The 25,943-nt window shown below is 29.8% G+C and overlaps 4 protein-coding genes across 4 annotated transcripts; 3 read left to right on the top strand and 1 right to left on the bottom strand.

Moving 5' to 3' along the window:
* Window positions 1–1,814: 1,814 nt before the first annotated feature.
* STR18 (sulfurtransferase 18) lies at window positions 1,815–4,399 on the bottom strand. The gene is made up of 6 exons (XM_047312486.2): window positions 4,235–4,399; window positions 3,967–4,047; window positions 3,755–3,834; window positions 3,587–3,657; window positions 2,346–2,399; window positions 1,815–2,204 (listed from the first exon to the last, which is right to left on the bottom strand). The coding sequence occupies exons 1-6, from the start codon at window positions 4,255–4,257 to the stop codon at window positions 2,061–2,063; spliced, it is 453 nt and encodes a 150-aa protein (XP_047168442.2). The 5' UTR covers window positions 4,258–4,399; the 3' UTR covers window positions 1,815–2,060.
* A 1,191-nt stretch (window positions 4,400–5,590) lies between these two features.
* LOC148206674 (uncharacterized) lies at window positions 5,591–6,514 on the top strand. Its single transcript, XM_088108486.1, has one exon. It carries the CDS (start codon window positions 5,591–5,593, stop codon window positions 6,512–6,514), a length of 924 nt encoding a protein of 307 aa, XP_087964612.1.
* Window positions 6,515–8,453: 1,939 nt separating this feature from the next.
* On the top strand, window positions 8,454–12,608 carry LOC124837209 (S-adenosyl-L-methionine-dependent methyltransferases superfamily protein). Its single transcript, XM_047312516.2, has 9 exons — window positions 8,454–8,648; window positions 8,736–8,880; window positions 9,002–9,092; window positions 9,591–9,788; window positions 9,920–10,149; window positions 10,235–10,366; window positions 11,194–11,261; window positions 11,366–11,427; window positions 12,216–12,608. Exons 1-9 carry the CDS (start codon window positions 8,530–8,532, stop codon window positions 12,356–12,358), a joined length of 1,188 nt encoding a protein of 395 aa, XP_047168472.1. The 5' UTR covers window positions 8,454–8,529; the 3' UTR covers window positions 12,359–12,608.
* Window positions 12,609–15,073: 2,465 nt separating this feature from the next.
* LOC124837214 (oligopeptide transporter 7-like) lies at window positions 15,074–22,409 on the top strand. The gene is made up of 6 exons (XM_047312521.2): window positions 15,074–15,222; window positions 15,322–15,907; window positions 20,383–20,952; window positions 21,048–21,306; window positions 21,401–21,583; window positions 21,684–22,409. Exons 1-6 carry the CDS (start codon window positions 15,147–15,149, stop codon window positions 22,296–22,298), a joined length of 2,289 nt encoding a protein of 762 aa, XP_047168477.2. The 5' UTR covers window positions 15,074–15,146; the 3' UTR covers window positions 22,299–22,409.
* The last annotated feature ends 3,534 nt before the right edge of the window (window positions 22,410–25,943 follow it).

Below are 25,943 nucleotides of genomic sequence, written 5' to 3' on the forward strand. Positions count from 1 at the left end.
TAATTTGTTGTAAATTATTACAATTGATTGCAAAATTTTGAATGGCATACATTTCATGTGTTGGGATTTACTTTCCCAGAGGACTAACATACGCGGTAAGATGAGAGGTTATCCCTACAACTCACTAACATCATCCTGCACCTCCTTTCTTTTTCATTTACAACTCTACCCTTCTCAAAAAAAAATATTTTATTTAAAAAAGTTGACCATTTAATGATTAAATTGAAACAGTAATCTTATACCCCTTCCTAATTGAGTTCAGTCTTACTGTATTTCAGATTATTTTGTAAACCCTATACCCTTTCCTCCTCCTTGCCTCTCCTTGTCGCATTTTATTTCAAGCTCACATTTTTTTCCTCCCGCACTCCTCTCCTCCTCCCTGATCATCAAGTTCATTTGTTTTTAAGTTCTTTTGGTGTAACAGTGTAGATTTTCTTCTTCTCACATAGTTAACTTCAAAGGTAGATTTTTGTTTTTATCTCGTATTTGATCTCTGGGGCCTTAAGCGTATTTGGAATTGCGGATCAAGCGTCGCCGCACATGGAACTGCGGTTGGGAGGGATGAGAACCACACTTGGAGCTGCGGTTGATGGGTCGCCGCGTTGGACCTACCCTTGACTTTTGGCACTTTTGCGTGCAGCTGCACTTGAAGATGCGAATGAGGCTAGCTGCACTTGGAGCTGCGCCGCTTGCTTTTTTAGGGTTTCTTTTATTATTTTATTTTCTTTTATTATATTTAATTAAATTTGTTTAAAATTTATAAATTGTATTTCTTTATATTATTTATTATTTAGTATTTTTTATATTTATTTATAGTATTAAATTTGTTTAAAAAATATATGTATGAAATATTATGTTAGTATATTTAATTTATTTTGTTTAATATTTTATATAGTTTTTTTATTAATATTTTATATTTATATATTTTGTAAATTTTATTTTTATGTTATATTTTATGATTAAATAATATTGAATATGTTTTTGGAATATCTTTTCATTTTTTGATTTGTTTGTTATTTTATTTTAAAGTCAAAAAATAAGAAGAGGGAAGGGGGTGCATGTAGGGCAACAAAATAAGATTTAGGGATGCTGATAGTTACGAAATCATTAACTCATCATTAATTTTTATTTAATTTTAATAAATGAAGGATAAATGTGTAAAATGAGAGGTGCAGGAAGAAATGGGTGAGGTGCAAAGAAGATTGCCTGTGTAAGTTATATAGTTCAAATCTTTTACTATTTTGAATGTTTATTTTCCTTTTTCACCTTTAGAGTGCGGTGGATTATTTGCATAAAGTACTCTTATGCTTAAGTCAATAAATAAATCTTGAATTTCATTACCTTAAGTTTGTATTTATAAATTTCAAACTGAATTTTAATTAATATTGGTCTAACTACAACCTAATCATTCGATAAACATACTCTAAATATATTTTTTCTACTGAGTTTGATCATTATTTGAACAATTACCATTTGGTCTGTTCCCTTAATTAATTAACGTGCAATTTTCGCGTCAACTGTTGATTGAAAAGTTATACCACATAATAACAATAAGGTATAAAAAAAATTATAATTCTTATTTAGATTCTTACTGTATAAAATAATAGTGTAACGTTAACTTTACAAATTCGTTATTTGGCTTATCAGCGTTTCTTTTTCCCTTTTAAATGTTTAATGTTCCCTGCATTCAACACATCCACATTCTCGTAAGATTTTCTTTTTCTTTTTTCATTGTTATATGCCTAAGTATCGTATCGAAGTACTTCTGATTGGAACATTATATAATAAAAGAATAATCAGATAAAACGAAAAAAGGAAGTAAAACCATATTTTGAATGGTTATAATGGTAAACCCTTGTGCATTACTTAATGGATACAATACATTGTTTTCCTTAATTGCATTATTAATGAACAAGCTTATAGTAGTGAATAGCAAAGATAAGGTAATACTAATAATAATAATAATACATATCCCTGTGTTGTGAACCATTCAGAATGCTCGTGTAACTGATGAGAAGCATCTTTTTTTTTTTTTTTAAATTTAACTGAATTATGGTTTTTTATGGTAATTCGTTTTTAAGCAAGTCCAGAGGAGCTTTCAGTGGAACTTCATCTTTAACCAAATTCAAAGGTATTTTCAGTGGAAATTGATTTTTAACCCAGTCAAGATATCCTCCTCCCATGTTCCTCACATCTTTAAAACCCTACCAAAACGAAGGAAAAATAACATCAATTATATTATTACCATATTCAATAGTTTTCTTCTAAATATCAAAATCTAAAACCATTTAAATACTCTTCCTATTTTAATATATATACTCCAGTTTACTAGAATCGATACTTACCTCCGTCAGAAGATCACTGGTTGCATACACAGATCTCACTCCACTTTGACAACCCTGTAATCCAAATTCATTTTATACCAAAATAAAATTTAAGAATTCTCAACATGATTTTGCATTCACATGCTTTCCACCAGAAATACCGAAAACATGTTTAAAATTGAGTTTCTCGAAAATCGAATTCTGATATGAATTAACACAGTAAAAATGTTTTATTTTAATAAATAAAAGTTACATGTACTGTTTTGATAAAAAGAAATTAATAATATAATATTTGTGTGAAAAAATCGAGCATTCAATCTCTCTTATCCACTTTTTCACAAGTTTCTTTTTACCATGCTAATGAATATTTGTGCTCCTATACTTCTGAAGAATGGCCTTTATTTAACTAACTAAAGTTAACGACAGTGTCAAGTTTCGTAATTCTCATCCACAAGAATGTATAATTCATCATATCTCCCTTAATTTCACCTTAAACTTCAATGTCTAGTCTACTTACTGAAATACTCCTAAAGTGAGTAAATGTTTTTAGTTTTTTATTTATAGATTAATCAAAGTCTCTAAACATTTTTTTAATATTATTTTTCCTTTGTTGTTAGAGTATCTCTAATATAAAATATTAAAAAAGTCTTAAATTTAAGATTAATATCACTTAATAAACTTATTCAGTAATGTTGATGTGATATATCAAAGTCTTATAATATATATATAAAAAAAACTATATTTAGCACCATATTTTTAGAATATCAATTTCCAAAAAGAAAAATTATTTAAATATTAAGTGTGACAAAGTCAATTTTTATATCGTTGAAATAAAATTTTAAGAATTATTTAAAGTAATATAATATGATAAAAATCATTTAAAATGAAATAAAATAAAATCATATTCTAAAAGTATTTTTTTCATATAAAACATTGCATGCGTTTAACTAATTTAGTGAAAGTATCGTGCCGTTAACACATAATAGTAATTTGTCATGTTATTAAATACTCATTCAAAAAACCTTTTTCATGAACTGCATTTTTAATTTCTTGCTTATTAAAACTAGTTATTAATAAATTAAATATAGTTTACTAAAAAAAAAGTACGTATATGAGAGATTAAAAGTGATAAACGAAACTAAGTTAAAAATCTTTGACCAATCAAATTTAAATATGGTAGTAAACGTAGACAGAAAACAAGTTGAAGCATGAAAAGGACAATAAACTGAATTTTTCTATTAAGCATTGAAAAAGAAAGTTACCACGATGATGCGATCTTCTTTCTTGCACGCTGATAAAACCTCCTTCAGAAACTCCGGATTCTTCACCCTACCTTCTCTCCAAAATAAATCACAAGATTTCACATTCTAATCATAGAATTAATTTGCAATTTCACTAAACAAAGAACATTGATATCACAAATGTTTTACCTTCTGGTGTATTAAACATGTACGGAATGTTAATTATCTTCTCAGCATCCACATGACCTTTCTGAAACTCTTCCACCGTCCTATTAATTACCATAAGATTCAGTCTCTTCCCAAAAGATAAACACGATTATGCAGAAACCCAGAGATTAATTTCAGTGTTTGATTTTCAATCAACAGACAGAAAGAAAAGAAAAATCAGAACTTTTTGTTACCTGACATCGAGATAAACATGACCGGTCTGGATCAAACCCTTGGCTGCATGAACATCAATGGTGACAACCTCGGATCCCGAGCTTCAGAAGGCCAAAACAAAAAGAGACAGATATTGTAATCCACAGGGGAACAAAGACAACCACACATAGTTTGTTCATAATAATAAAAAATCATTAACAATGATGATACAGTGGTTCAGTGAGTCTGAAACTATAGGAAAGTATAGTTAAGGCAAATGTTGAAGAGAGTGATGATTCTGAAACAAACCTTTTGATTCCAATAGAACCCATGAGGGGAAGTGGGTGTTGTTTAATTGGTAGTGTGTGGTTGTTCAAAGAAGTGATCTTTATAGGGTGAGGAAGAAAAGTGAAAAAAGAGGAACAAGATTTGTGGTCGTTATGTTGTGTTTGGTAATGTAAAGTTCGCCATAGCAGTGAATGGATAGGTTTGAATGAAAGAGATTGAATTGAATATATAAATAAATAATGAAAAAAATATATTAATTAAATATAAGAAAATTTGTGTGTATTAAATTATCATTTCTTATAAAACACAAAGGTTTTTGAATTGCGTGTCGCGTCAGATTAGTAGCAGGATGTGTCGGATTCCATTTTACCATGCTTCCCATCTCTTTCAAGATAAATTATTTAACTCGATTTTTTATATATAGAGTTCAAACACGATTCAAAAATATTTACAACACTGCATCACAAAATTTACAATAACTCAAACAAATTGAGATTTTTTTTCCGGATGTAATTAATTTTTAAAAAATTAATTAACTACAGTTGTTTTCTTCAAGTCACCGTTTAAGATTCACTATACTGAATTCTAAACTTTGTAATTGGTACCTGCCGAAAAATTGGCTATTGATTTTGAAATTTGGCTTGAAAATTTAGTTTATTTTTTATATAGAGTATTTGTATATTTTGAAATTTATGTTTACGTACAATTTTTATCGTAAAACGTTAAATTTAATATAATAAAATAAATAACTCGAATGAAAATTAAGAATTTGCATAATACAAAACACAAATGGTGAAAAATTCACGTGTTAAACTAAAATTTTTATAATGAGTCGAGATTAGTAAGAAAAGCATAATATAAGAAGACGAAAAAAGTGTCACAAATTTATTGTTTGATGAAAATCTTATATATAGGTGTGAGTTATGGCTTAAGACTTGATGGATCCACATTTTTTAATTAGATACTAACTCTTTATAATATGGTTACTCGTTTTATAAGAGATATTTTATGATAATAAGTAATATAATGTTCAAATGCACTTGATAAACTGTCAATTTCATGTTATATAGAGTTTTCGAATATGCATAAGCTAAAACTAGAGTTTAAAGATTTATGAGAAACAAATTTGTTGAGTAGTTTAAAATTGTAACTGTAATAACGGTCATGTAGTTTTGACCAAGCCTGTTTTACCTTTTATATACTTGTCTGTACTGTTTTCGTTGTTAAGAGTTCTTCTAATACAGTTTTTCTTCATTAAAACTCTCTCTGTTCTCACACATCACAACCTACTGTAATTGACTAACAGTGGTATTCAGAGCTTTCGTTTTCGATTCGGGACATTCGCAGAATCTCTGGTGACGATCATAGAGTGGTGCAATGGCAAACATGGTTCACAGCAATCTTCCAGTCTTCGATGGAAAAGATTATGATGACTGGTGCGTTAAGATGGAGGCGATTCTAGGGTATCAAGAGGTTGATGAAATCGTGAAACAGGGAGTTAAAGAATTTAAAGAAGATGATACAGCAGCAGCGAAGAAACTTCAGAAGGAAGAACGTCGTCTGGATTGCAAAGCAAGAATGCTTCTTCATCAATGCGTCTCTCCAACCATCTTTCAAAAGATCTCTAAAGCGTCTACTGCCAAGGAAGCCTGGGATATTCTCCAAGAAGGTTATGGGAATATGGGAAAAGTAAAAAAGGTGCGACTACAAGCGTTACAGCGTCAATATGAACTTCTGGGCATGGGGACGGAAGAAACTGTGATTGAATATATGGGCAGAATCCAGAATCTCATCAATGATATGAGGGCCTGCGGAAAAATTGTCAAGGATAGAAAATTAATTGAAAAAGTCTTGCGTACTCTAACCCCGCAGTATGATCACATTGTAATCACCATTGAAGAGTGTAAAGATCTCGATTCATTGAAAATAGAAGAATTACAGAATTCGCTTGTTGCACATGAACAGAGACTGCTTGAAAGAAAGAATGCTGAGAAAACAGCTGCCATACAAGCAACGGAGCAGGCTCTTCAAGCAAGAACAAAGCAAAACTACAAGAACCGAGGCAGAGGCCGAGGAAGATCGAGAGGTAGAGGTGGACGAAATGGTGGAAGAAATACGACCTACTCAGATCAGAATGATGAAGAAACCGGAGAAGATGGAGGTAGCAGAGGTGGTAAATGTCCGAGAGGCAGAGGCAGGAAAGGCATAGATAAACGGAACATACAGTGTTACGTTTGCAAGAAGTATGGTCACTATTCCTATGATTGCTGGCACAATGAATCTTTTAGTCGTGGCTTTTGACTTAACAGTAAATGTTTGATCAAATAATTCATAAATCTTACACCGACAAAATTAATAAATTAATATAATTGGTCATGTATAATTCCATGTATTTATATATATAAAACAATGGACATTGTATTTGTCAATTGTTCATGTTTGTTGTTTCATACCGCATACATATTATATGTTTTGTTAGTAAATTCTTGTCAATTTTATTCTATATGTCAACTTTTTTGTAACTTTGACAAGTTTATTTAGTAGGCAAGATACATCTTGAAATATACTACATTACAATTTTACCTTGTCATCATAGTATCATTTGATAACTAAAAAATAAATTAAAGTTGTGTTTGTCATCCATAATTAAGCATTTGTATCCATTAATGACACATATAATAAATAACTAGATATGGAAGACATGTTTATAATTGGTACTCACAGTTTGGATATGATCCAAACTATTGCTCCCATAACATCTTTGTGACACACATCAACAAAACCAAGCACTTCCACTCAACTCTATTTATACATCAATGAATACATTTATTAACATATTTTTAGTATATTTATATTAGTGAAATGAATATTATTAATTACAACATTAACATTAAGCTGCAATAACCTATTGGATTTCAACATATACACAACAATTAAATATACAATTACCTATATTACACATGAAAGATTAGTCAACAAATGGAGATATACAAAGTGAACTCTGTTGTCCAACTTGTCAGACAACAACACACTCTCATTTTGTTGCTTGATTTGAACGTGAATTTGACCTGACTCAGTCTAACTTGGACCAAACTCAATCTGACCTTGGTTTGACTTGACCAGACTCCACTTAAACCCAACTTGACTAACTTAAATTAGTTCTACTTCAATCTAACTTGACTTGACTTAAATTTATTTAATTAAACTTAAATTCAATATAACTCAAAGTTAGAGCAATTTAAACTTAATCTAACTTGAATTTAACCTAACCTAACTTAACTTTAATATGACATAATTCAACTTGTCTTACATTTAACCTAACATAATCTTACATAAGACTCGACCCTACTCAATTCAATCTTACCTTATTATATCTATCTTTTCACAATTTAAATTATCACAAACTCATTTTATTAATTTTCAAAATCTAAAACATTATTTAATTTATATTTATATTTAATTCAAATTCAATCATATGAATTGGAATTTATGAATTTAAACTTAAGATAAATATATTAAAATAAGTTAATGTAAATTTAAATAATTATAAATTAGATTTAAATATTTGTATCTTTTTCTCTCATCTTTAATACTCATTCTTATAATCTTGAAAACATCCTATCTTTAATACTTATTCTTAAAATATTGAAAACATCCTATCGAGTATGAGAAATTAAAGCATTAAAATTGTGTTTGATAATGTGAAGAAGATTTTGCAATTTGCAATATTTTTATGAACTCAAATTATTTAACAACAACTAAAATTGTTTAAACATTCAATCTAATTATTTTACGTTTATAATGTTAGAGTTGTAGATTTTTGAAAATATTTGGATATAATTTTGCAGATTAGAGATTCCAGAGCGAGTTTATCATATCCAATATTTTTATATCATATCAAATATTTTTTACAAATTAGAACTAATATAATGACAATTAAAAGGAAATGAACTATTTAAATTAATTATTTTATTATAATATACTTAATTTAAGTAAATTTAAGCCATCATCAAATCATTAAAATTAAATATTTTAAAATAGAAAATATAAACTATGTTTTTGTAGAACTTTAAAATTGATGTTTTTTTTTTTAAATTTAAGTGACTAAAACAAGAAATTTAAAAAGAAGAAGAGCAAATACAAAATTAAAAGAATATTTTTGAGAAAAATAAAATAAAAGGGTACAACGATAACTGTATCTAAGTTAACAACATTGGAAACAGAACATAAAAGAACAAACCTTAATTTGATTTTCTTAATATTGGTTGTTAGCACAACCCACCAAAATATGAAGTTGAACCCGAATTGAGCTGGGGATGGAAGGAGAAAACGCCGCAATGGCGCCATTGCCAGAGGCTTTCCTTTACTTCCTGGAGGCCAATGGGCTCGATCCTTCCCTTTACACTGCAATCGATTCCACCCCAAGATACATTCGGTAATTCCAATTCCACCCTTTCTACACCTCCTTCATTTTTGCCTTTCAATTTCACATTTTTTTCCTATTTATATCGCGCCTTCGAAGGTTGAAACCTGGTTGTGAAGCATGTATTGAAGAGGTTGAAGCAGAGGTAAAGTGCAACCTCGAAAAAGTAGAGTGGTTATCGGGCTTTTTCTCTCTTCCACCGCACGTTCAAATTGCTGGCTCTAGGGCATACCGAGAAGGAAAGGTAACTGATCAAGGAATCTTGATTTGGCTCTTCATACAACAGTCAAGTAAATTTTAATGTCAAAATGTAATTTTTGAGAACCTAAGTTTGTGAGGCTGTTGTTGGATTTCCTCTGAGTCAGATATATGGAATTGATGCTGCTTCTGGAGCTGCGGTTATGGCTTTAGAAGTGTCACCTGGAGATCATGTCCTAGACCTATGTGCTGCTCCTGGTAGATGTTTCTTTCTTTACTTGCTTATGTTTATAAGTCTCAAATATAAGCAAATGTTAACTGTTTTTACGATTATCAAAATACCCTTCATTCAATGGAGGTTTTGTTGTGTCAATGACTCTGTTGTTGTGTTTTTGATATCAAAGTTCCAAGAAAGTTTGATGCGGGTAAAAAAGTTTGGTTTTTAAATGAGATTGATACAATTGAAGGATGCTATCGATCTTTCTTAATTAGCATGAGTTTATTTCTTTTATATGAGACTAGAGGGAGTATTCTCTTCCCGTACTGTTGCAAAAATGCATGATTTTCAGATTAAGATTGCTTTATTTCGGTAAGAAAATGAATGAATGACTGTGTTTCAGTGATGCTTTGACGTGCTTTTTCCTTTGCAGGATTTTATTTTTAGTTAAAAAATCAACATTGACTGTAATTGATCAGTTTACCAGAGAAACGATTCAATATTGATCATAATTGTCTTTGTAACAATTTTATTTTCAGGTGCTAAACTTTGTATGATATTGGACCTTCTTGATGATTCGGGCTCTGTGACAGGAGTAGATGCTGCAAGGCATCGTTTGGCCGCTTGTAGGACAATGCTGCAAAAATATATGCTTGGTGATCAATGCCGGCTTTTTGTTGCTGATGGAACATCATTTTCAGTTATTCCTACCAGATCCCGTTCTGACTGTGAATCATGTAATTGAAGTATAGTTGTTATAGAGATGGTTCATCCTGGAATGCAATACCGGGAATTTAAATTTATATTATATTTATTATTCAGTGTTGCTTGTTTTTGAAATGTTTTCTTTCTATCAAGTATCAAACAGGTGAGTCTGGATCGGAAGAAAGAGTGGATGTGTTCACGGAGTGGACATCTAGAAGACCATGGAAAGAAAGGAAAAGAGCTGGCAAAAGTGGTTCTCCACAATTGGTGTCTAGCTCTCAGCCTCCTGAACTCATTTATTATGGACATCGTTCTGGCGTTGTTGGTCTTACTAAAGGAGAATTATTTAAGACTTTATCTGACGATGAGATTGCAAACAAGGGCTATGACAAGGTAACATATACGTCATTTTGAGTTTATCTTGCATAATTCTTTGCTTTCAGCAACCCTGAATATTTTATGATCTGTTGGAAGGCAGGTCCTTGTAGATGCAGAGTGCACTCATGATGGTTCAGTTAAACATATTCAAAAGTTTGAACATTGGGGCTGGAGAACGCTTCAACGCCGTGTATTAGATGCTGAGAGGACTGATGACTTACACGCTCTTCAGGCAAATGAACCATTAATACATATTCTCTACTGTAGAAAATTTTACTAGAATAATCATTCATTTCTTTCTCTCTCACACATATTGTAACACACTCCCATCCCATCTTAGAGTTAGAACAGATTGGCTATTGATGACATGGTGCAGGATCATTTACTGTGTTAGTGTCAGGCATTAGCTTTGAATGTTTTCCCTTTCTGATAGAATGTCTAAGGGGTATTGGCACACTCATGATCAACTGAGACACTCTTTGGAGTATGCTCTACGTGTAATGCCTAAAACATTTTTGAAAATCTCAGTGCTGAGGTGATTAATTGTGGGTATATAACTAAATTGTTGAAGAGTTTGAGTGATTAAGATGATTAAACTAGCTAACTCTGCAATGTTACCTTTAGACCTTATGGAGAAAAGTAGAGAATAAGAGATAACAAGGAATGTCTACTTACACAATAACTAACAAAATTGGAAGAAAGCCTTCATTAAGAAGGCCTACCAATTATGATCTTATTATGTTACTCCATAAACATTGTTTGTCGAGGACTGTATGAGCATCAAATCAGGCAAATTATAACAAGAGTGTACGGATTTTATTTAAGTCTGAACTTGTAAATAGGACATGTTTCATTTTTAGTAATGTGATAATAAACTAGTAAGATTTCAGTTTCTTGTGCACAAAGTTAAAATTTTTTGCCATATTTAACCCAAAAGTATGCAAAGAAGATATTGTAGATTGTTTCTATTGCCTTTTTTGGCATAATTCAAGGCATGAATGCCTTTAGTCTTAGATTTCACCTTAATTTAACGAACATACCTTTTGTGTCTGGCTGCAGCTTAATCTTCTCACCAATGGTTTCAGACTGCTAAAAGTGGGAGGATCCCTTGTCTACAGCACTTGCAGGTAACCTGATTACTTTGTAACTTCTTCGGCTCTTCTGATTCAGTCAGCACAAATGTTCCATATCATTTGCCAATTTTACTCTGACAAAATACTTTGTCGATTAGCTTAACTGTTGCTCAGAATGAAGATGTGGTGGAACAATTCTTGAAGGAAAATAGAGCTGCAGGTATGCTCTTCACCCTTCAAATTATTTCGGGTTGGTGAAAACTTTGTCTGTATTTTACGAGTACTTCTACTGGTCCATGTTTATTATTTCGTGTTATCCATTTTTTCATCTAATCATATCCATTTCAGTAATATGGTTAGCTTTTGTACTATGCTTGTTTCTTATCAAATGTTGTGTGCTTCTCTTGTAGACATTCCCCATTCTTAGATGCTAAACATATTGCCTCTATCCTGAAGCCTTTAAACCCTCTTTCACCCAATCTGCTTCTTTTGTGGTGGGAAAAAGTTCTGCTTGAATGTTGTCATAGTTTTACAAAATTATCAACTGGTCTGCTTGATCTTTTGCGATATATTTCTTATTTCGGTGGACATAGTTAACTTGCAAAAGTTAGGATGTTTCTGGATATCAGAAATATTTTCTATATTCATTTTTATATTATTTATGACAAGCATGTAGTATTATTTATATACTGTATTTATTGTTTTTAAAAGTTTGTGCAAGAAATGTGAGGCAATGAAATTTTGTTTTTATTTTGTATCATACAAGCAAAGGGGGCAATAAAAATGCTGGCATTTTTGTAATTTTTAATGAAACTTGAAATGGATGCAAAAAAACAAATTTACTAGTCAAACAGAGTCTAACCTGTTTAATGGGATGAGTAAGCGTACGCTTACTTTGCTGTAGTGATATTACTCCTTGGATCATATATTCACAGTATTTGCTTCATGTTGTGGCAGTTGAGTTATTTGTTCCTCTCTATGTTTTTGCATTCTTATTTCAATCTACAGAGCTGACAGAGATAGATGCTGCCAGAAATTGGCCTTGCAAGGGTGGATGCATCCCAAAGACATGGCGATTTGACCCTTTGACATCACGAACCAGTGGCCTCTTTATAGCGAAGTTCACAAAATTAGTCATTTCAGATTTTTAAGTTAGAAAATGTTCTTTTTAAATGCCTGATAACTTTAGGTATTAAAGGTTTCCTTACAAATAGTTCCCCAATGGAAAGAAATATGAATTAGTAACTATAATGTTTTGACATGCAAAAGATTTGTTATCAAAATCAATTTGTTTCCATTTTAGACATCTTAAATAACATACGGGTATCGGTATACTTTCTTTGAGCACTGAGAGTAGTTTATCTGTAATATTAACAACATAATGTACTTGCACTTAGCCTACTTCCTATCTTGTTCATTTCATGTATAATGGAAAATTGATGAAAATTATTACTCTCTTTTATCACATTTTTCAGAGGAAAAATTGTCATGTAAGGGTGCAATATCATGCATTATCTATCTAAAGGTTTGTTAAGGAGTATTCAGATATTGCATACTTTAACTATTATATTATCCAAATTATCAATAAAAATGAAGAGAGGGATGAACTTAATTTTGTTTTATTTTTCTCCAAAATAAATTTCCCTATTATATTTTTCAAAAGTTTCAATCGGTCTATACAACAATATCATAGTAAGTGCATGTAGAAATAAATTCATTTCAAACAATTAAGAATAATAAGGTGGTAAAAAAGTTGTATCGAATTTATAGTTGCTCAACTTTCAAAACAACTCACATTCGATTCTTAAGGTTGTACTATTATTTCATTAGAGGTTTATCAAAATTAATGTTAATATATTTAGGTTTGATTTCTTTATCTTAAAAAGTGTTTGGACGAGGAGTTTCAACAACTTCAAAAAAATTGAAATACTTTGAATTACTTCTCCAATTAAATTTTCTTATTTTTTTAAATAGTTTGTTTGAACAAAGTAATTAAAAAATATTTAGATAATTCAACTTTATCTCTTAGCTTGAGTTGATTTAGTTTAACTTCCAATATAAGATAACTTGTCTTAGTTTTTAATATGAACTCATCTCAACATTCAATCAAGGTCGTCTTAATTCTACTTTTAATATGAGTCAACTCATTTTGACCATAAGTTAGAATTGAATCGTCTTGCCTTTCAGGTCAAATGGACTCTTCTTGATTTTCATCCTAGGTTAATTCATCTCGACCAGTCTAGGCTAATTCGCCTTAATGATCTAGATCGATTAGAGTCAACTTTTTGTTTGGTGTGACTCTACTCGATTTTCATTTCGGGACAACTCATATCATCCTTCGCCTTGGAGGTTGATCCCGAGCTAGCTAGTCACAACCTTCGATCTTGGTCGACTCTGCTTGACCTTTAGCTTCAGTCCACTTATCTCGACTTTTGGTATAAATCGATTTGTCTTAACCTTCGACTCAGACCAACTTATTTTAACCTTCGACTCAGACCTACTTGTTTCAACCTTCAACCTAGGTCAACTTGTTTCTATCTTTAGTTTGGTTTGATTCGTCTCGACTAACCTTTACCTAGATCAAATCGTCATGACTTTTGATCTAAGTTAACTTATCTTGACTTTTGCTATAAGCCAATTATAAAACAGTGGCAATTGCTTGCCTGCGTGTTTGTTAATGTATTGAAAAAGAGGAGAATTTCAAATTTCATTGTTTAGAATATTTGAAATTGTTTTGTTTTATTCATTTGAAATGTTTCGTAAAATATTTAATTTTTTTTTCTAACCACTTATCCAAATAAGTCATTTTAGTATACAGAATTTTAAATTCTTGAAATAAATAATTTACCATTCTAAATGATCTCATCCAAATAAAGTGACGTATAAATATTTACATTTTTCTCACATTTTGGACGAATACGTTAAAAGACACTAATCTCTAAGAGCTTCTTAATGAGCTTTTGCTTCTTGCATTTCCATAATGCTAACTCTACCCCCATGAATTTAAAATATGGTTTTACCCCTTCGCATTTTATTTGAAAGTTTCGTCTCTTTCATTCACAGTTTTCTTCCGTTGCGGTTTCTCACAATTGAGGTTCATAGAAGAAATATTTCTGCAAGCGTTGAGTACGTAGAGAAAGTATGAATGGGTAGTTTCGTTATGTTTTAACGATAATAGGAAATAAACTTTTGGATGCACTGGAATGATGGTTGAGAAGCAATATATTTTTGACATTATACATTTCGATTTGATGATATAAATTTCATTGTGATACCTTTACAAAACAATTTTACTTATTTGAATTTTAATTTTAATGACTTTTAATTATGTCTTAAGATCTATTAAAAGATAGTCTTTATAAATCGTAATAATGTCTTGTAAGTTTTTGTGGGCGTTTTAAATTCATATAATTTTTATATTATTTATCTTAATACCTTACTCTTCGTATAGGGATATTCGAAGGCCCACCACTTGGGAACTTTGGTCGATGTGGGGCACAAACCTTCCACGTCTGCCCATTCTTTTCGTTGACATTGGTAACTTGTTTTTCCCATTACTTCTCTTTGTTTAGTCAAATTTTGGAAAAGAAATAAATAACCAGTTTTGAAAATTATTTTTTCGATATGATTATCTCATTCTTACCTGTTGTATGGGAAAAAAACAAAGCTTCTCTCGTTCAATGAATCTTGCCCAAAAACAGGACCAAATACGAGGGTTTATCTGGGATAAAATGACAGCTGAACTACATTAATTTATGTGGTTCATGCATTTCACAATTATTAATTTTTTGGTTCGATATATAATGTTGAAATCTTACATTAATTCTTTCATTATTTTACTTTAATAATATTTTTCATTTTAATAATTGCTTTTTAATTCTATTTTATTTTTATTATTATAAAAACAAAAAGTGGAGACGGGAATGTAAATCAGGTGACATGCGATTTAGCTTAAACGAATCAGAAACACTTTCCAGCAACATGGCTCATGATCCTGAAATTCATGCTCCTCTAAGTTCGTTTTCTCTAATTCTCCAAACCTACCTTTTTGTTCATTCTTAATTAAAAGATCCAAACAATTGATTAGTTATCGCTTCTTTGACTCACTTTTCAGTTAAAAGGCCTCATCAGAACAACGACGCCATCTCCCAGGCGGAGAACTCGCCGGCCGTCGAGAATTCTCCGGTAGAGCAGGTGGCGCTGACGGTTTCAGTGAGCGACGACCCGTCGCTGCCTTCCTTCACTTTCCGGACATGGATTTTGGGAACCCTGGCGTGCGTGCTTCTCTCCTTCCTAAACCAGTTTTTCGGGTTCCGGAGAGAACCGCTGACTGTGACGGCGATATCGGCGCAGATAGCGGTGGTGCCGGCGGGACACCTGATGGCGGCGGCGGTGACAAAGCGCGTGTTCTTGAAGGGGACGAAATGGGAGTTTACGCTGAACCCAGGGAAGTTCAACGTGAAGGAGCACGTGCTTATCACTATCTTCGCAAGTTCGGGAGCCGCTAGCGTCTACGCCATTCATTTCGTTAGCGCTGTTAAAATGTTCTACCGTAAGGAGTTAACTGTTTTTGCGGCGTTATTGGTGGTTATAACGTCGCAGGTTTTGGGTTTCGGTTGGGCCGGGATATTCCGACGCTACCTCGTCGAGCCCGCTACCATGTGGTGGCCCCAAAACCTTGTTCAGGTCTCGCTCTTCAGGTACCGTGCTCATTACTTCATTTTCCACTTACATCATATTACTGTTTAAGCTAATAGAAAAAAAGCAGGATAAATGATAGTTCCATACACCAATTTTTTTATATTTATTCAATATTATTATTTTTTTATTATTTTATTTTTAAAATACAAAAATCTATTCTAGAATTATTTTGTTTTTATAATGTGTGTCAAAATAAAATAAATATAAATGTATCTCATCCTAACTAACATAAGTCAGTATAATGAACTCTCTTTTAATTTTAAATGATCCAATTAATATTTTAAATTTTCAATTCGTTTTAAGAAAATTATTCGAACAACATATTTTATCATTAACGATTATAAATTTGATCTAATAACTGATTTTCTTTTTCATTTTATTCTTTTCTCTAATCTCCTAAACCAAATGGACAAAAACATGGTTTGAAAAATACTTCATCTTTGTATAATTGATACGTTAATCTAATTATGGAAAAAACCAAATACTTATTTTAGTTTCTAAAAATGGAAAAAGGTACCGCCATTATGAACTCTTTGAAAAAAAACAAGAAGAATAATTAAAAGAAAAAGAATTAGCCATTAGATTTATAACTCTTTTCATAGGGTTAGGATACGTGTTTCTTTCCTCATGTAGAACTGATTCTTTCTTATTTATTTTATTTCGATTGCATTCTTTTCGACCATCTCCCTTGTCATTAGACCTTTGTATTTCATCATGCAATCTTCTAACATCGAAATGTCTAAGATGACTAACTTTTGTAAACTTTGACTTTCTTTGTTTGACCCACTCTTGTGCATAAGTTCTCGCTTTGATGACTTTATTTCGATTGACATAGTCTCAGCTTGCGTTTTGTTCTTAAACATCTCCAATTCCTTCAACGGCATGACATAGTCTCAGTTTGCATTTTGTTCTTAAACATCTCCATTTCCTTCAACAACATGAATTTCGTAGTACATTATCTTAACTCGTCCAAATTAATAGTCGATATCACGCATAGATCACCCGCATCACCCGCAAAGAGTCATGCTCGGCCTTAGTGCCGTGACCATGTGGTATAGAGCTATATTAAAATGAGTGAGATGGTGAGGCCGACTTGTTGCAAACTATGTCCCAAAACACAATGTTGTTTTCTATAGAGATAAACGAGTAAAGCAATTCAAATATGCTCCCTTCAAAGTGGTGGGGAAGACTCTAGACATGTATGTGTCTTCGGTAGTGTACAGGTTAACCTAAGTAACATAAACAATAATGTGCTCATTCAAGTATGTACTTCCATCATATTTATCCAGCGTAAGGGACTTCCAATTAGTTGAGAGTTTCCATGATTCCATCGACAAAGAGAGTTTCCATCATATTTATGGGATTTTACTATGAGTCTGATCCATATGGTTAATCGCCTTAATCAATTTGCTTAATATTTTATTTGTGCGTTTTAACCATTAACTTAATTTAATCACAAGTACTCCTATTGTTATGTCCTTGTCGACATGATATCATATTTTCCTAGTAAATGTGGGTTAACATCATTTTAGGTTGGGTAAATGAGATCATATCGCGTTTATGTAATACAAAACCAAAATTGATTCAATAATAAAGAAAAAACTCTAGTTTTCACTCTGAGCTAGTTTCGCTAGTTTCTCTATTTACCTATTGCATTATTTATTTATTTATTTATATTTATCCCATGTATTACCATCTTTGTTATTTTTTGTTTTGTTTCTTTACGAGTGTGTTTGTTTTTTTAAGATATTTTGTATATGTAGAAAAAAAAAGTTATAAATTATATTATGCTTAAATTTATAATAAATATTTTTTTCAAAATGTAAATTGTATTTTCAATTTATAATGTTCAGTTTAGATAATGAAGTGTGGTTATTTATTATAGATTATTTTAACTAAGTTTAAAGATTATATATATTTTTATTAACTCCTAAACTTAAGTCTGAAATTAAAATTAATCTGCTCAAATTTTGATATATTTTATTTCCTAAATTTTAATAATAAATAAATATATTGTTTTTAATTCAATTGTGTTAAATTTTCTTAACACATAAAAACACTTTTAGATCGACTTTTGAAGTGTTTACACTTTTTAACATATTTTAGTTTAAATTAACAAACCCAAAAAAATCAATGTATAGTTTAAAAATATATATTTATTATAAATTTAAGCATAAATACTATAAAAAAAATTATGAAATGGTTATATAACTTGTAAAAATATTCAATATATGATCGATCCATTCTCCAATATTGCCGTGATAATATGAGTACGTATGTCTCCATCATAACTCTTGTTAGCTCCATAGTTTGAAGACCACTAAACTCTTGTTCTTCAGCTTTGAAGAACACTTCTCACATTATCACTCAAAAACATAATCCCAGGATGTTCTTCAAACCCACCAGAAAGTTATAAAATTCTCTCATTAATTAAGTTATTAAATATCACAACTACTGTTTTCTAAATCCACTTTGATAGCAAAAACGCCTTTGGTTTTGGATTTGCTAGCCTCTTGCCAAGATATGGCATTGTCAAGGGTTTTCCTTCATGGACTATTATTCTCAAAGTTTCAATTAAAAAAACTTTAATTTACTTATATCCTTTTAATTTATTTTTCATATATTGATTTTGAAGATTTTAAGATAATTTATTTTCTAATATATAATAAATCGTATTTTATTTTAAAAAATATATAATAAAATATGTTTTATATTTTTAAGAACTACTAATGATAATATGTTAAAATTATATATGGCATCGATTGTTATTTTTTTTTATACTTTTAACTAATATAACTTGAATTTATTTATCGTACATTAATATATTTGTTCATAAATCATTATTTATATATAAAATCACATAAATATATAACTATAAAGTAAAATCTACATACAATTATTTTTTAATAATATTTTATAAATAAAAAATTAGTTTCATTTGAAAAATATAAAAATATTCTTGTGGTATATTAAAAATAAAACAAAATTATATTATTATCTTATTTGTAAAATATTAAATATATTACTTTGCTGAATTATGCACTTAGAATAAATCTAACTGTTATAATTAATATTTTATACTTTTAGTACTGAATTAGTTGTGTTTAATTATATGAAAAAAAAAACTATAAAATGTCAAGGATTTTAGTGTAATAAAATTTTACAAAAAAACTAAAATAGGATAAGATATTATTTGCATGAAATCAAAACATATTTAAACCTACTGTTTTATGTTATGTTTATTTGTGAAAGGATAGAAAAGGAAACAATAAAACTAATAATATTTTTTATATTAAATATACTATAATTATTAGTTCTAAAAGTATAAAACATATTTCATTATTTTTTTAGAGATGGAATATTTGTTCGTGATATATTAAAAAAATTATTTTATATTGATTTATATTATAATATGGAAAGTAATACTCAGAAAAATAAAATATAACTATTTTAAATAAAAAAAATATTAAAATTAAATTATTGAATTAAAAATCTAAACTAACATATATCTAATTACTTTATTTAAGTTAATTAATGAATATATTATTTGATTAAATCATGTGCCTAAAAATATAATTATCTTAGTTAATATTTTTCTTTTTTCAGCATTAAAATAACTAGAAAGAAGTTAATTATACAAATTTAAAAAATAATATTAAAAAAAGTTGAAGATTTAAATTTTTTTAAACAAGAACTAAAATAGGATAAAATTATATTTTACAGGGATTAAATCATATATTTAAATCTTTAAAAATTTATTGAAAATTAAACTCTTCTATATTTTTTTTCTTGTATTTATTTATCCAAAAAAAAGTATACAAGATGTTGCTATTCTTTTACACAACTTTTAAACTTGTGAAATTATTATTTATTTTCATAGGCCTCTCAGTGAAATTCATTAAAGTAATTTTTTTACAATCAAACTTATTATCACAAAACTTTTTATGATAATTTTTTTGAATGAAATACTTAATTAAGTTGTTTATTCAGCCACACCCTGTAAAGTTTTCCAAAATCCTTGTTGCCACTAACTCTTGTTAAAACAATTTTACTTTCTTTATAAATGTTGTGTAAAATGGTGTTAAATAAATTATTTTTTTTTAAGTTTTGTTTTGGTGCTTGAGTCTCTTGAGTGATAACACACAGTAACTAGTTCCTATATGAGTCTACCTCGTTGTTGTTATATATATATATATATATATATATATATATATATATATATATATATATATATATATATATATATATATATATATATATACACACACACACACACGCTTGGAGTCGCCTATACCTTGTAGTTGCTGCATGATCTTAAACTTTCTAGCATTGTATTGTACCTTAAAGTTGATGTAATCTTGATTTAGATAATGGTGTCAGAATTATGAAGAAGAACAGCTACATGAATATGACTGTATTAGTTCCAGGTTGCGTAATAATATTACAACTCATGCATGTATGCAATTTATTTCAGGGCACTGCATGAGAAAGAGGAGAGAAGAAAAGGAGGGTTAACTCGGAATCAGTTTTTCCTTACAGCATTTCTTTGCAGTTTTGCTTATTATGTTTTTCCTGGTTACTTGTTCCCTATGTTAACATCGATTTCGTGGATTTGCTGGATGTTTCCAACGTCCGTGATAGCACACCAGTTAGGTTCAGGCTTGCATGGTCTTGGAGTTGGTGCTGTTGGTTTTGACTGGTCAAGTATATGTTCATATCTTGGTAGCCCTTTGGCCAGTCCATGGTTCGCTACGGCTAATGTTGCTGCTGGTTTTGCCATTTTCATATATGTCATTGTGCCCATTGCTTATTCCGCAAACCTTTACAAGGCAAGAAGATTTCCAATATTTTCAGATGAACTATTCATGTCCAGTGGTCAAAAGTACAACATCTCAGCTATAATAGACTCCAACTTTCACCTTGACATGGAGGCTTATGAGCGCGAGGGCCCTCTTTATCTCAGCACCATGTTTGCTATGTCATATGGCATTGGTTTTGCTTGCCTTTCTGCAACTCTCGTTCATGTCTCACTCTTCCATGGAAGGTAATAAATCAAGCTATTTGTAGTTTCTACTGAAAGTTTTTAATCGTATGAACTAGAACTAATGTGTCGCTGTAGTTGAATTGTTGTCACTGCAGTGAAATATTGCGACTGAGTAAGTCTGCTTTCCAAGAGAATAAGATAGACATACACACAAAGATCATGAGAAAGAACTACAAACAAGTTCCTGAATGGTGGTTTCTTTGCATTCTTCTGTTCAACATCGTGGCCACTATATCTGTATGTGAATATTTCAACAATGAACTCCAACTACCATGGTGGGGTGTGATGTTAGCTTGTGTTGTTGCCATATCATTTACTCTTCCCGTTGGAGTAATTAGAGCCACAACAAATCAGGTACAGGCAATGGTAAAGTTAGTTGATATATAAAAATTTGTGTACAAGATTAAATTGTATACTAACAAAAACTATAATTTTCCTTGTCGTGAAGGCACCGGCTTTGAATATAATAACAGAATACATAATTGGATACGTCTACCCAGGATATCCTGTTGCCAGCATGTTGTTTAAAGTGTATGGTAATGTGAGCATGAAGCAGGCCATTTTCTTCTTACAAGATTTTAAGCTTGGCCATTACATGAAGATCCCTCCTAAAGAAATGTTCTTGGCACAGGTTTGCCCACTTACTCTCCCCTTATCAAAGTCTGAGGTACATGTTTGACACAATTTTGTCTTTCAAACTCATTATATAATCCCCTTACTTGCTTCTGTAGGTACTGGGCACCTTAATATCTGCAGTGGTGCATATACTAACAGCATGGTGGCTTATGAACACTGTTCCAAACATATGCGAACGAGAATTGCTTCCAGCAGGAAGTCCTTGGACTTGTCCCGGTGATCATGTGTTCTATGACGCGTCTGTGATATGGGGTTTGATAGGGCCTCGTAGAATTTTCGGAGACCTTGGACACTACTCGGCTATTAACTGGTTTTTCTTGGCTGGAGCAATAGCTCCTTTCTTAGTCTGGGTAGCACACAAGGCCTTGCCTCAAAAACAATGGATCAGGCTTATCACTGTGCCTGTGCTCTTGGGTGCATTAGCTGACATGCCTCCAGCTACAGCAGTAAACTACAGCAGTTGGGTTGTTGTTGGGTTTGTCTCAGGGTTTGTTGTGTACCGTTACCATCGCGGTTGGTGGAGCCGACACAACTATGTCTTGTCTGGGGCACTTGATGCTGGTTTAGCCTTCATGGGGGTTTTGCTCTACTTGTGTTTGGGGATGGAAGGTATCAGCCTAAACTGGTGGGGCAGCGATCCAGATAGGTGCCCATTAGCTTCATGTCCAACTGCACCAGCTGTTGAATCCAAAGGCTGTCCTCTTTACTAAGCTTCCATGATAGAATCCTGTTCAACTGTTAATGCCGCCATGGCAGCTTCATCACCTGAAAAATGTTTATTTTTCCAACTAATAATAGTATCACGACATATTTTACATTTATTTCACACATAAAATTAATCATAAAAATTTAAATTTTTGTATTTTAAAAAAAAGAAAAAAAGTAAATAAAAATAATATTAAATAAATGTACAAATTTTAAGTGTGTCGAATAATTATTTTCTTTTTTTTCAACTTTTTATATAACACAAATCAAACTTTTATGAATTTTTACATTTAAACTTCTTTACTTTTTTTTCTTTTACAAAAAATTACTTTCTTTTTTTATAACTATTTATTGTTATAATATATGTACAAATTTAAGTAGGTGTCACTCTGTCGTTATTTATTATAGAACTAGTTAATGCGGACAAAATTATATATCGGATATCATAAAATGTAATCCATAGGATGTAGGGCTGGAAAAAATAACTTACCTATCAACTATACTATATTATAAAAAAACAAATTATCCATTTTTACTAAAAAGTTAAATATATTCTTTTATGGTTCCGTTTTAAAAAATTGAACTTATAAAGTTTTCACTTCAGTTAACTAATTGAAGTGTACTGTATATTTAAGAGGTCGACAAGATAGCTGTACTCTCAAATTTTAATATTGTATGTATGTTGTCTTGTCTCTCACACCTTTGAGTTTATCCATCACCAGTTAAAATGTTTGGATTTCATTCATTGTAACGATATAATAATTAAAAAAAAGAATAATTTTAATTTTTTTATTTGACGTGGATAAAGTCTATTTTCTTATATCAATAAACTTATCTTTAGTTTTTGTTTTTAAATATTGGCATTTAATCTCTAATTTATTAATATATATTATATTAAAAAACTTATAAAATAAAGATTAAATCTACGTATACTTGAAAGTTTTAAAAAATATTTTTATTTATTTTTGTGTAAAAAAATGACATCAGAACATTCAACATATTCAATTAAAATATTTATTCTCATAATTGATGTAAGATCATTGGTGAGACTTATTGGTCCTTCCTTTTTTTTCTATATTTTTTTTCTGGTTTCTTTTAATTAACTTGATTTTGTTTTTCTAGGTTTTTGTTTTGTTTTTTTTTTAAGTTTGTCACTCCAATTATGGTCTTTGTCAAAATCAAATCATTATGCTAAAACTATCACTTACTAAAACTATCATTTAAATTTGAGTGACAATAAAATTACAATTTATTTTTTTAGAAACTCTATATACTATGTTGTAAGAAATAATATATAAATATTTACTTATTTAAATCTTTAAGATCATACCTCCTATTATAATATTATCAAATCTTTACTCATTATAAATCTTATTATTTTTAAGAATATTTTAGATTATTTTATCATATTTATTACTAGTTATAAGAAAATTAAAACAATAAATAATCAAATAAAAAATATAAACAAATAAAATAATAATAATATTGTGAAATTTTAAACTTATATTTTATTTTTTATTCATATTTTAAACCACTATAATAAAAATAAATTTTATTTCAAATTATGTTATGAAATTAATTTAAACTTAAAAATTTGGTTTTAAACTAGTGCAGTTTTAAAATTAGTACAATTCAGTTTAAAATTAGTATAGTTAGTAATTCAGTCAGTTTATATTGTAGTTTAATATAATTTAGTATAGTTCAGTTCAGTCCAGTTTGATAAAATAAAAAACAGTTCAGTTCAGTTTGTCTGAACTGTTTTACAGTTCAGTTTAGACAAATTAGTTTTTAGTTCAATATAGTTTTTAGTAGTGCACTGCAGTTCAGTTCCATTTGTCCACCTCTAATAGGATGTAATTAAAAATTACAATCAAGTTAGAAAAAGAATGATTGTATAATCGAGAGATTAGTTAATGTTAAAATAGTTTGGAAGAAGTAAGAATAAATATAGAAAAATGTCAGTAAATAATAAGTAATTTCATAGAATGAATGTGTCTAATTTAAATAATATTGAGAATTTTCTATAGAGAAAATATAATATAAAAAATATCAAATAATTAATTGACAACACATATATTAACTTAAACGGTAGTTAATTTTTTTCTTAAAAAATAGTATTATTTTTTAAAGAAAAAATAAAAATGAAAGTTGGTATCATTAAACTGCAAGAAGAAAAAAAAAAGTAAAAAAAAAAACATCTCCCTCACTGTTTATCTTTTCAACATCTTCTCCCGTCTTCTTCTGGTATGATTCATCTTCTTCGGGATTCATTTCTTTTGGGTTTATCTTCTTCCATCTTCTCCTTTCTCACTGATATATATATCAATTAACTACACCATATGGTTTACTGAAGGAACTATAGTTTATAGTCTATTCACACAATGCCATTTTTTCTGTTATTGTCAAAGAATAAGCTACGATTTCATAAAGAAATTCTCATTTTTGAAATTATTGTTACAGAATAAACTATAATTCACTAAAGGAGTTGTAACCTATAGTTATATGAATTGAGTTTTTTCTTTTTTTCTTTTTATTTTTTAAACCATCGTTGTCTTCCCTGCAGAACTCATTCTTTTCTTCCTTCGCCTGGAAAGACATAAGATTTTTCTTCTCCTTTTCTTCATTTTGGTTTAGAAGCATCTACAGTCAAGTTCGTGATGGTTTCTCTCATTATAATCTAAAATATTTGTTTTAAACTACAACTTGATATATTACGATTGTTAATCGTAACATCCAAAATAACCATTTCCTATTTTCTCAAACCCTACTTATTTGTTTTTTTTATGCTATTGATTAGGTTGTTTTTATTTTCTCTTTTTTTTATTCTATTCCATTACTTTTTAATAATAATAATAATAAAATATTTTTGTAATTTTAAATTACAACTTCAATTTCATTTTAACATAATTTTTATTATTTACATTTAAATTTATATCACATGATAATAATAATCGTCTAATTTTATTCTTTAAAATATTTTTTTAATTTATCATACACAAACTTTTATATTAAATCCATTAAATCACATCAATCTTACCATTGAGCCAAACAATCGGACATTCACCTATTTCCCTATCAAATATATCTTCAAACCCAAATACACTTGTATGGAAAACACTAAATTAAATATACATTCTCATAAGTATATCCTGTACAGTTGAAATCTACTTAAAGATTTGGAAGTCAACTAATAGGTTTTTAGACAATCTAGCACATTTAAAAGTGAATTAATGTCTTATTAAAATGGTCTTATTTTGAGAGTTATGTCTTCTACGTAGAGAGTTTCTTATAAGTGTGATATTGAAATTGTATTAAATAGACATTCTAAAACTCAATAGTGTAATAGAGACCGGATGATATTCTTGTAATATTCTAATGATCTATTTATGATACTTAAACCAAAACGTTAGTTTATCAAAATTTAATATTACTTATTATGATTAAAATGATAGAATATTTTATTTAGATTGTGTTGGTAGATGAAAACCAATTTGTCTTTAAGCAAAGTATTGATATTAATAATTTAATCAAATTATTAATAATTACATTTCTATTTTCAGCAAAAATTTAATCTCAATAACACATTTACACCTTCGTATTTAACCATCCATTCATCCATTCATCCATTCATCCATTTAGTCTTTTATTTT

This window comes from Vigna umbellata, chromosome 1, assembly GCF_029865625.1.
Source record: "Vigna umbellata cultivar VRB3 chromosome 1, Vumbellata_1.0, whole genome shotgun sequence".
Taxonomy (NCBI): Eukaryota; Viridiplantae; Streptophyta; class Magnoliopsida; order Fabales; family Fabaceae; genus Vigna; species Vigna umbellata.